Below are 13,132 nucleotides of genomic sequence, written 5' to 3'. Positions count from 1 at the left end.
CCCTCCACCAAAGAACCAAATTTCTTTTCTAACATATTGTTTATCTAGCATATTGCAAAATATATCGTTTTCTTAACTTATTGTTAAGTGTTATAACCCATGAAAGCAGTATAGCCTAGTGGGTAGAGTGCTGGGCTTGGGATTCAGGAAGATCTGAGTTCAAATCTCACCTTTACCATTTAATAGTTGTGTGATATTGAGCAAGTCATTTCACCACTCCCAGTCTCATTTTCTTTATCTGGAAAATGGGAATAATAAATCTCAATGGGATATAGAGAGGACTATCTCATATAATTAATATAAAGCACTTTCCAAACTTTCAAGCTCTATGTAAATGTTAGCAATTATTATTATTCATATATTTGACTAATTATTTTCCTCTCCCTCAAATCATCAGGAATAAATAAGCATATTCACAGTGACTACTGGGAAATGGCCTTTAATTATTATGCCCACTACAATTGAGCAGATGGGTTTTGAAGGTTGTTATGAGCAAAAAGTCTCTCCATCCTGTGACCACCATGGAAATGAATTTCCTCAAATTTGTGTTTCAACATGGCAGAGCGTGACAAAGGCCTCAGCTCTCATGTTCCACACCAAAATGAAACTTCCAAGAAGGGCTTTAATAGATGAATAATGCTCTAGTGAATGGAAATAATGTTAAAATACAGTCAACCCTCAGTCCTCAAAGATTTGTCCATTCATTTTATGGATCTTGCTTCTCTTCTTTCAATCTCCCATGAACTGACTCTGGAACATTTCACTGCTTTTAAGTGCATCCCAGATCTAAGAGAGCACCAAACAATTCCAGTCAAAACTTTAGAGGGAGGGGAGGATGAAATTAATGGCTGAAATCCAGAGTTGGGATTATCAGTGGATTTCAAGTAGAGGGTTATCTTTGTCTCCCCAAATCAGATAATCTATTACTAAATAAAAAGAGTCAGATCATCCATGGAAAATCATATGAATATATCTTATGCATCAATACCCAACAAAAGATTTCCCTGGCCAAGCCAGTTCTCACCTACCTCTCTTACATGTCTTTTCAGATGCATGTACACACACTGTCCAGTTTTCCGATAGTGCCTTTCAACATGTTCCCTTCCAAAGGCCAGGAACGTATTCATGCACACATAGAGACCTCCTTCTGAAATCTGAAAGACAGAGACAAGCCAAATTACCCATCTGGACAAATAAGCTAAAATCAAGGGACTCTAGAACCTGGAGCCCATGGAATCCCAAGGGTTCTGAGAATAGATTGTTGAGGGTCTGAAAACTTTTTATTTTAACATCTTGATAACTGCATTTCAATATAATTGGTTTCTTTTGTAATTCTCTATGTTTTATTTTATGCATTTAAAATAATTCAGGCAAGGAAATTGAAAATTACTTTTTCCCTGCTTTGAGTTGTTGGGTTTTTTCTTTCTTCTCTTACTGGTAAACTCATCAATTTGCCCTATAAAAATGGAAGGACTATGACTTTGGTCCCTGGATGAGTTTGGACTAGTCATATCACTTCTCTGGGTCCGTTTTCCTAATATGTAAAATGAGGGAATTAATCAGATGACCTCAGAGGTTCCTTCAAACTATACATCTAATATTCTATGATTAAATGAAATATTAAGTATTTCAAAGATGGCAACATGAAAGCCCAAAAAGAAAACTAAAAAAAATGATGAAACTCTTTGTCTTCATGGTACAGGGAGAAGATGGTTAAAAGTATAGAAAACTGGACTTGCCATCAACCAGTCATCAATCAACAATCAACAGCCATCGATCAATAAGCAATGGTTACAAAAACAGCAATGAAATCATCCTTGCTCTCAAAGAGCTTACTTTTATTGGGCAAGACAACATTATATACATATATGTGTATATACATATATATCAGCACATATATGTATGTAAAATATACTATATTTGTATGTAATTATTTAAATATCAACACTTTATAAATACAAATATATTAAAATATGTACATTATATTCTATATTATAAATATCATTACTATAAATTAATTTATGTATAAACATATATTTACAATAATATAGAATTATCCATGTATTTGATATTTTATTGATATTTATATTTATTTGATATATTTATTTTATTGATTTTCTATTTATTTATGTAGTGTGTACATGAAGCATAAATACAAAATATAGTGCATTGTCATCATGTGGTTTAGTTGGACTTGCTGTGTTATAAGTAATGAATGGTTCAATGAATGGCATATGAATATACTGGAAAAGGATTATAACATCAAAAGCATCAATAAAGCTTTCAAAAATAAATCAAAAGAAATGTGATTCAGTGTCAAAAGATATAAAGAAATAGGTTTAAATAATAACCTGAAAATGTTCAGAATCACTAATAATCAGATAAAAGATATAAACATCCCTAAGGTATCAAGTTATAGTGGAAAACTTACTGTCAGAGGGACTTTAGGAACATAGGATAGCAAAGCTAGGAACTCATTCAACCCTTCTGGGAAATTATGGGAATTAATGCAAGAAAAGTTACTACATTGTTCATTCTCTTTAACTCAGAAATTCTGCATATCTTAGAAATACATCCCAAGGAGCTCTTGACCACAAGAAAAGACCAGGATGTACAAAAATACTCCTAGAGTTTTTGTGATGACAAAAAGCTAGGAACAAAAAGTTTGTTTTGAGGTTGGCAAATGACCTAACAAATTATGGCATTCAGGTGTAATGGAATATAACTGTGCCATGAAGAATGATGAATATAGAGATTTCCTACAACAACAATCTAATGAAGAGTGAAGAAAACATTGTCAAGAAAACAGCATACTCTTGTTAGAGTGGGAAAAACATGAACTCTGGTGTCAGAGGGCTGGGGTTCAGATCTCCCCTCTTATGCTTATTACTTCAGTGATTTTGAGATAATCACTTAACCTCCTGTTTCCCCATCTATAAGATGAGGGGATCAGTTGAACTGGATAACTACCAAGGCCTCTCCAGTTCTGGGTCCATGATCATCAAACCCACACCAAATCCTCCTGACAATATCCCTTATTAACAGTGAACTAGCCTCCAATGAGCAGGGAGTCCATTATCTCCTAAGATAGAACTCATTCCACTTCTACAAAGTTCTAATCAGTAAACAGCTTCTCCCGATATCAAATATGCATTTTAGAAGCTTCTTTTAAAATTTACTTTATTCTGAACTTAAGAAATAAGAGTATACATAGCATAAAAGAATAGGAGAAAATATCAAATTGGACATAATAGATTTGTAGTTTTATATGTAACTACAAATCTATTATGTCCAACTTGCTATTCCTTTTAATATATAATAAATTTATCATATATTTTTCCTTTTTTTCTTCCCTCTCCTCCCACTATCCTAAACAAAAATATAATTAGACACAAATGTGAGTGTGATGTGTGTGTAAAATCATTCTATATATATTTCTATTTATCAGTTCTTTCTCTGGATGAAGATAACATCTTCTTTTATATGTCATTTGCCATTAATTTGGGTATTTATAATAGTCAAAATGACTTAGTCGCTCAATGGTGTTCTTAAAACAATATTTCTTTTATTGTATATTACAAGAAAATTTAAACATATTATTTATCAGACATATGGATAGATGAATAATTTGTGAATAAATAAAAGATAGGGAGATAAAAGGTGTACAATGAATCATTTCAATAACATTAAAATAAAAATGTTTTGTACAAACAATGTGACAAGATCAGAAGGAAAGCAGAAAATGAGGAAGGGGATATTTATAGACAGGCTCTCAGATAAAGGTCTCATATCTCAAATATTTTGGCAACTTCTATCCTATCCTACTACATTGGCCCTCTGGAGCTAACTGGAACACATTAAATCCTGGATGTGCTTTTTGTGTATATATATATATAACCCTGAGGAAATCTCTTTACATCTCAGTTTCAGTATCCTCAACTGTAAAACGGGATGGAGAAGGAAATGGCAAATTACTCCAGTATCTTTGCCAGGAAAACCCCAAATGGGGCCATGTAGACTGGAATAGGGCTGAACAACTTCCTGACTCCAAGTCCAGTGCTTTATTCACTTTTCCACCATCTGCCTTTTCTCCACTCTAAAAGTCACTCCAATTTCTACAACATGCCCTCTAGTCCCTTCCAAAGACTTGTCGAATGTTCTTGTTAGAATGTGATATCAATGAACACAATAATCCAAATGGGATCCGAAGAGAACAGTGTACAATAGAAATTACACTTCTCGTGTTATGTCCCTCTTACAGCAAACTACAGATCCCATTAACTTTTGGGGCTGCCAGGTCATGCTGTTGACTCGTGTGGAGCCTGCAGTCCACTAAGGTCTCCAGATCTTTTTTGTTTTGTTTAGACATCCCCACCTAGTCTTTCCTTAATGCAATTGATTCCTTAAACCAAAGGGTATAACTCACAAAGACTGGTGAACAGATCACATAGAGGTTCAAGTATGCAAATAAAAACACTAAGAGCAATGTGGAACTATGCCCAAAGGGCTATAAATCTGTGCCTACCCTTTGATCCAGCAGTGTCTCTACTAGGACAGACTAGGTCTGTCCCAGAGATATCATAAAAGAGGGGAAAGGACCCACATGTGCAAAAATGTTTGTGGCAGCCCTTTTTGTCATGGCAAGGAACTAGAAACTGAGTAGATGTCCATCAGCAGGAGAATGGCTAAATAAGTTATGGTATATGAATGTAATGGAATATTATTATACTATAAGAAATGATAAGCTTGGTAATTTCAGAAAGGCTGGAGAGACTTACATGAATTGATGCTGAGTGAAGTGAGCAGAACCAAGAGAACACTGTACACAGCAGCAACAAGATTGTGATGATCAACAGTGATGGACTTGGCTTTTTTTACAATGAGATGATTTAAGCCAATTCCAATAGACTTGGGATGGAGAGAACCATTTGCATCCAGAGAGAGAACTATGAGGACTGAATGTGGATCAAAGCATAATATTTTCACTTTTGTTGTTCTTGTTGCATTTGCTTCTTATTTCTCTTTTTTTTCTTTTGGTCTGATTTTTCTTGCACGGCGTGACAAATATGGAAATATGTTTAGAAGAATTGCACATGTTTAATTGGATTGCTTGCTGTCTATGGCCAGACAGAGGGGGAAAGGGGAAAGAGGGAGAAAAATTTGGAATACGAGATTTTACAAAGGTGAATGTTGAAAACTATCTTTGCATGTATTTGGAAAAATAAAGTACTATTTAAGCTCGATTTGATGGAATACTATTATATTCTAGTAGGGGACTATCTTAGATATTAAATATTTAATATTTAAATTTAATAATGAAATATTTAGTAAATAAAAATGTATAAATTGTGTGTGTGTGTGTGTGTGTGTGTATAATGGAGTGCTGGAAGGTACAAGCAGCCAGGGAACATCAAGACAGGCTTCTTCTGGAAAGGAGTATTGAGCTGAGCTTTGAAGAGATCGGGAGTTTCTAAGAGACCTCTATCTCTTAGACATTACAATAAGTTGTAATGATGAGGAAACAGATGAGGAAACTGAGGCAAACAGCATTGTCCAAAATCATATAGCTAGTAAGGGTCTGAGGTCAGATGTTAACTTAGGTTCTCCTGGCTCCAGGCTGGCATTCTGTCTACTGAGCCATCACACTGCCCCTGGAGATATTTATTATAAAGTGCTTGGAATACTAATTGGTTCCAGGAACCTCAAAATACATGTATTTCTATGTAATTGGAAAATATTTAAATGATGTTCCTTGGCAGAGACAGAGTTCTTGAGGGGAAAAATAAACCATTATGAGATATTTTAAAAGATGAGCAGATAAAGCAATGACTCTATTCCTTTCCATCAGAAAAGAAAATTTCAATAAAGGGGGGGGGGGGAGGAGGGGAAGAGGATAATGTAGATTAAATAAATCCAGAATTTAAATTCTCAGGATTGTATCTACTGCTGTGATTAAGGTTGTTCTATAAATGCAGAAACAAAGTAACAAGAGGGGAAATCAATCAACAATTATTAAGCTCCTACTGTATGCCAAGTACCATGCTGTATGTTGGAGGTACAAATACAAAGAAGGAAATAATCCCTAATAATAATAGCTAGCATTTAGATAGAATTTTAAATATCTATTTTACAAATCATCTCATTTTATCCTCACAATATTCCTAAGAAGTAGGTGCTATTACAGTTTACAGAAAAGGAAACTGAGGCAAATGGGGGGAGGGGTAAGTACCCAGGAGCCACAACTAATAAGTGTTTGAGGAAGGTTTTGAATTAAGGTCTTCTTCATTCCAAGCTCGAGTCTCTACTCTATCATCTACTTTCAAAAGGCTTATATTCTAACAACACGTTCATATGTAAGTAGAAGATCATGACAGCACCCAGAGTCTCATTTGTAGAGGGAACTTCTGGATGAGGAAGCTCCCTCTGTCAGTGCAGGTTAGCACTTTCTGTGATAGGATAGGTGACTTGCCTTTGTCACACAGCAAGTATGGATCTGAGGCAGGTTTTGAGTTCAAATCTTCCTGGACAAGAGGCTAGTTCAGAAACCCCAAAAATTACCGTGACATATTTCTACTTGTATTTGTATACAAATTGTTCCTCTCCAGTAAAGAATATGTTTTCTAAGGGCAGGACTGTCTTTAAATCTCCCAAACTTTCACTTTATCAGGCACTTAAACTTCATAAATGCTTGAATGACTGCTCACATTTCCACACTTGAAGTTGTACAAAGTCATTTCCTCAAAACCTAACAAGGCTTAGAGAGTAGTGGTGGCAGACCCAGAAGCTAGCAATTATACAGTACTTTAAGGCTTGCAGCTACATCAACTACAAGTATCATTCCTATTTTAAAGATGAGAAAACAAAATCAGAGATGATGTGACTTGCCGTGGCCCAAAATGCCATGACTTGATGCTAATATTATTATCATTAATATTAAAATTTGTTGTGATCCAAAACTCGGCTGAAAAAGAGCAAATCCAAAAAGTATCAAGGTTGAGAGGAATCAGCTTTAATTAGAAAAGGGGAGATGTGGGAAGTGGACCGATGATTCCATTGGCATGGCAACGCACAGAGAAGGAATTTGCTTCTAGCAAAGCAGTTCAGCATCAGTTCTGCCCTTTAGTGTCTGGGCAGTAAAGTAAGAGACAGCTGACCCAGGGTCACATGGCGACGATATACCAGACATGGGAACTGAACCCCAAGTCTTCTTGATCCCAAGGTCATCTCTCTATCCATACTCAGTGACATCATAGATTCTTACTGTATGGGTGTTTACATGATGTATTGTATGCATGTACATATTTGTACACACATACATGTACATTCATATATATGTAAAGTAAGAAAGCTAAACTTTGTAAAACAGTGACATCATAGATCCTTAATATATGGGTGTTTGTGTGCATGTATATATATATATATATATATATATATATATATATATACACACAAAGTATGTATGTACTGTAATATATATATATTATATATATATATATATATATTTGGATGTGCATACACACATATATGGGCATTCATATATATGTAAAGTGAGAAGACTAAGTTTTGTAAAACACTTTACATACACAAACACAAAGCAGAAAATATAATAGCAGTGTTCCTTCTCCCCACTCCTGCTTCCAGCTCAGACTTCCCAGGAATAGTGCAGGGAAGTGATCCTGGTACAAATATCACACACACACACACACACACACACACACACACACACACACACACAAGATATGCAGAAGCTGTACAGTTTCCTGCTCCTCAGCAGCCTTTGACAAAAAAAAAAAGATACAGAAAAGAAAGTCATCATTACTAACGTCTTTGTTCTCTGAAGAGTGATGGTTTTATCAATGGGATTGATACTAAAAATGAATTACCAATGTGTTTGCCACTGGACCCCAAGAATCATGCAGGTTGTTTACCCTACAATTGGAACTCCTATAGAAGTTGTCCCTCCCTATTAGAATGTGAGATCCTTAAGAGCAAAGATTTTTTTCTTACTCTCTGTATTCCCAATACTTAACATGAGATTTGGCACATTTTAGCAATAAATATTTATTTAATGAATGAACTTTTCATTCATGTGCTTATTTGGGGATGTAGGTCATAGCCCACCTGAAACCTACCCACCCTGTGAGAAGCTCAACTTGCTGGAAGTTTTCCTCAATTTCTCCTGAGATCAGCAGGACACCTGTGAGATACTTGAATAGACCAATAGTCACCCTCACTAGGTGACAAGGCCATCTTCTCTCCCTGCCATACATTTCCCTTTTATAGATGCTAACTCATCAACTAGGAATGCTGAAAAAAAAGCATTGGAAATTGTAATCAGAGGAACTTGATTCAAATCTTAAAAAGATCCTTTCTCCAATTGACAAATGGTCAGAGATATGAGGGAAGAAAGGAAGAAACCCAAGCTCTCAAAAGCAAAATTTTTTAAATGTTCTAAAACATTAATAACTAAAGAAATGCAAATTAAAACAACTCTGAACTATACCCTCATACCCATTTGATAGGCCAAGTAGGAAAAAAAAGGGAAAATGACAAATGTTGGTAGAGCTGTAGGATGATTGATATGTTAATGTGCTGTTGGTGAAGCAATGAATTGAACTAGCCAATCTGAAAAGTAATGTGTAACTACGCTCAACAAGGTATTAAATTGTGTGTACCCTCTGACCCAGGGATAACATTACTAAATCTATACCTCAAAAAGATCAAAGAAAGAGAAGGACTATATGTAATATATAAAATATATGTAGCAGTTCTTTTTGTGATGGTAAAGAATGGGCAACTGAGGAAGTATCATGGATGGGAAATGGTTGAATGGGTCAAGAATTATGAATGTGATAGAATAATAAAATTCTGTTATTATATAAAAAAATGCTATAAAATAGGAAAGGGATGGTTTCAGAAAAACCTGGAAGAGTGAGATGAACTGATACAGAGTGAAGTGGGCAAAAGCAAGAGAATAATGTATATGATAGCAATGATACTGTAATGACAAACAATTTTTTTTGCAGAGGCAATTGGGATTAAGTGACTTGCCCAGGGTCACACAGCCAGGAAGTGTTAAGTGTCTGGTGCCAGATTTGAACTCAGGTCCCCCGACTTGAGCGTTGGTGCTCTGTTCACTATACCAACTTGCTGCCCCTGACAAACAATTTTTAAAAACTTAGGAGGTCTGATCAACACAATGACCAAGCACCACAATTCCAGAGGACTCATGATGAAATACCCTTTCTACCTCTAGACAAAGAGATGATAGGCTCTATGAAACTGAGAATAATTTTTTTGGGGACACGATGAATTTGGGAATATGATCTACTTTGCTACATGTGTTTATAAAGGATTTTTTTCTTTTGCTTTCTCATGGGGATTAGAAGGAGAGAATTTGGAGCTGAAAATAAAATAAAAAATTAATTTAAAATAAGATTCAAATCTCAGCTTTGTGTGATCTTGGACATATCACTCCAACTCTCTAGCCCTCAAGGTGAAGGATTAAATAATCTCCAAGTTCCTTTTCAGTCAAGCCACTTTTCTCTTCACATTATCCTGTATATATCTGCCTATTTACAGATTATGTTCCCCAACAGAATGTAAGATCATTGAGGACAGAGATTATTTTTCATTTTTTCACACATGCCTTACATTTTATTAGCACCTAATAAATGTCTGTTGGATTGGATCCCTACAATAATACAATTAGGTAAGCACTGGGAAATATTATACTCATTTTGCAGATAAGGAAACTGAGGCTGAGAAAGTCTCAAGGTCACAAGTGTGACAATAAAAGTGCCAGTGATAGTCACAGAACCCAAGTTTCTGCCAGTTCCAGGTCCAATACTCTTTCTACCACTTTTCTATTCTCTTACCAGACATCTATCCATTCAAAGGGGACCTGGACAGGGAAGCCCCTGCTTTTACAGAGTGAGTATATTTGTCATTTTTAACAAGCCAGTTTGCTACTGCAAGGACTATAAAGGTCAAGATCACATCCTGTTAAAATGCATCAAATGAGCATTCCCTTTAAATAATAACACACGGCATTGTCAACCACTAGGTGTTTGGAGAACTGTTTATGGTTCTGTGTTTCTAGAGACCAGACTCCAAGCAAAGGGCAAGGAGGGGAAAGGGAGTGAAGGAGTGAGTATCACACACAGAGGAAACCCTGTTGCTAGGCAACAGCTGTCATGGTAAAGACATCTTTGCAAAGAGAAACATGACGTGGAAAGCCCCATCATCAGTGAGATGTAGATACTGACCCAGCTCTGCCCTTCTTGTACCCCAAGACAACAAGGTCACTTTCTTTTGGGTTCTGACTTCAGATTTCATTGGAATATGAAAAAGCCTCCCCAGAGGCAGTGTGATAAGTTATCTGAAATTTCAAATATTAGAGAGTTAGGAGCACAAGAGACTAAGAAATATCCCAGCCAAATTTGTTTAATCTATATTGGATTGTTTACTATCTAAGAAGGAGAAGGAGGAAGGGAGAAAAATTTGGAACACAAGGTTTGCAAAGATGGATGCTGAAAACAATCTTTGCATGCATTTGGAAAAATAAAAAGCTATCATTAAAAAAAGAAATATCACAGTAAAGTTTTGAACTCAGATCTTGAATACAAAGCCACTGCCCATCTCTTGGAAAAGAGGAGGGGAAAGGAAATATAAAAGGCATGAAGTATTTTATAGCATTTTTTTTCTTTTTTAGAGATGAGAAAGGAATAAGCATTTATATGGTTTATCTACTACACTATGCTAAGCACTTATTGCAATGTTTAAAACAACTCTGAATTGGTTGTATTCAATCATTCCAGTCATATCTGATTCTTCATGACCCCATTTTGGGAGGTTTTAGGCAAAGATATTGGACTTTCCATTTCCTTCTCCAGCTACAGCCCTGGGAGGTAAATACAATTATTATCCCCATTTTTCAGTTCAGAAAACTAAATAGTAATCTATATAATCCTGCATTTGCCATTTGCACTTTGCACTTCTTTATTGACAAATAGAAGTTAAGTCTTTCCAGGGTCACACAGCTATTAAATATCTGAGGCTAGATCTGTAAGCACTCCATTATCATTGTGCTGGAAGCAGCAGCCCAGAACTCTTACTTAATATGACTTAAAAAAGAAGTTGGTTAGTTTAACCTATAGGACAAAAACATTTCTATAAGCCCCTCAGTTTTAAGCATCCAACCTTTCTTCAAAACCCATATTACAACAGCCCTCTAACTAGTTTCCTTGCCTCTCCCCATTACACTCACTCCCCCATCTATACATCTTCCAAATAATCCTCCTGAATCACAGGGTTGAACTTCTCCAACCCCTTGTCAAAAATCTTTATCTGCCTCTAGGATAAATGTCACCTAGTGACATTGACTCTGGTTTCCTCTTAGCCACCCTTAAAATTGTGGGATTTTGAATAGTAACCTCCTAGCCTCAGTTTCCTCATCTGTGAAATGGATCAATTGGACTATTTAACCTCAAAGGTAACTGGGAGACAGTGTGAAAACAAAGCTAAATTACCACCTGTGTGACCTTGGACTTGGTTTAAAAATGAAGAAATTGTATTATATGTTCTCAGAAGGCCATCTCTAGATTATGATCAAGTAGAGCATTCTCATGTTCCAGATAGTAAAAACAGATTGAAATTTAAGCTTCTTATACACCTATGTGTACCAAGCTAAATGCTTTTAAAATATTATATATAAAACTCATATACATATATAACAAGGTAAGGAGGGCACATGCTCCTTTGCAGAAATACACATTAAGGCTGGTCTCAATGGAGATGTAAGACTCTACAGAGAAATCACCAAATAAATCTTTAGAGCTAAAAAAAAAAAAAAAGGGAAAAATATACATCATTTTCAAATGGGGAGTTTCAGTCATAATCAAGTTAGTAAAAAAAAGCTTTAAAAAATGTCAATGTCTCCTAAATACAATGTCCTTTGTCTCCTAAATACAGGGTCCTTTCCATTAACCCTGCCTTCATCCTATCTGTTCATGAACCTTTCTCTGGCTAGAACAGGAGACAGAAGAGGATGACCTCAATAACTTTCTATTCTTTTTTTTTCAAGGATTACCCTTCAAGTCACCACTTATAGTTAAAAAAACAAAGACTCCCATCATCTCTGCCCAAACTCATCAATGAGTTCATTTTAACTTCCTTATCCTTCAGGTAAAGTAACTAAGAAAGGAAAGGGGAGATTATATGTCATATAACTCCAAGGAGAGACAAGTGGTTTATTTTCATTTCCCAAATGTATGTAAAGTAAGTGCAGCCTTTTGACCCAGAGACACCACAACTGGGCACATATCCCAAGGACATCAAAGACACAGGAAAAGATATTTGTATGAAAATATTTATAGCTGTTCTGTTTTTAGTAACAAAGAACTGGAAGCCAAGTGGGTACTTATCGATGAGTGTATGAGAATGAATGACTGAACAAGATGTATTAATGGAAACGAAATGCAGCAGAAGAAACAATAACTAGGAAGCATTAGAAAAACTCAGGAAGGTTTGCGTGAAGGGATGCAAGGTGAAGTAAGCAGAACCAATAAAACAATTTCCACAATAATATAAAGAAAAATAACACTGAAAGATATCCAAACTCTGATCAAATGACTGATCATTCTAGACCTCTTCTGCCCTTTGTAATTAAATGTCTTGAAAGGGTCATCTACAAGAGGTGTTTCCCCTTCTTTGCTCTCATTCTCTAATGAGCTCATGATTGCCAAATCAATCACTTTGTATGGGATAAACTGAGTGAAGACTTCTCATAATGTGGCTTCCATAAACAAACCCTTCCTCTCTCCCCACCCCTTTTTCATTAGCATTTATGTATTTAATAAGGTAAAATGTGTTCTGGGGTCCACATTTAGTCTCTGAGTAAGTTAGAATGGGAGAAAAGATCAGAAGGCCAGTGGGGGCTTCTGGTTAGGATCTATATAATCCTGCGTTTGCCATTTGCACTTTTCACTTCTTTATTGACAAACACCTTGTCAGATGGGAGTTGCCCTTTCTCAGGAGGTTGCTTTTCTTTTTGCTTTTCTTCTCTGATGTTTTTGGGGTCTCTACTGTTTCACACAAGCTCAATCCTCATTCTCCTTGACTTCCTAGAAGC

The 13,132-nt window shown here is 35.8% G+C and overlaps 1 protein-coding gene across 2 annotated transcripts in view; it reads right to left on the bottom strand.

The window, feature by feature from the left end:
- USP13 (ubiquitin specific peptidase 13) overlaps nucleotides 1-13,132 on the bottom strand; it is a 126,307-nt gene that overhangs the window by 91,143 nt on the left and 22,032 nt on the right. The window contains exon 2 of one of the 2 annotated variants that reach the window (XM_031957707.1): nucleotides 1,029-1,154. In XM_031957707.1, the coding sequence (XP_031813567.1) occupies nucleotides 1,029-1,154 (126 nt within the window). Of the gene's footprint in view, nucleotides 1-1,028; nucleotides 1,155-13,132 lie in introns of those variants that run through there. The other variant, XM_031957708.1, reaches the window with a different exon arrangement.

The sequence above is a fragment of the Sarcophilus harrisii genome, chromosome 3, assembly GCF_902635505.1.
Source record: "Sarcophilus harrisii chromosome 3, mSarHar1.11, whole genome shotgun sequence".
Classification (NCBI taxonomy): Eukaryota; Metazoa; Chordata; class Mammalia; order Dasyuromorphia; family Dasyuridae; genus Sarcophilus; species Sarcophilus harrisii.
Note: the sequence above shows the minus strand (reverse complement) of the source record. Positions and strands in the feature narration are given on the sequence as shown.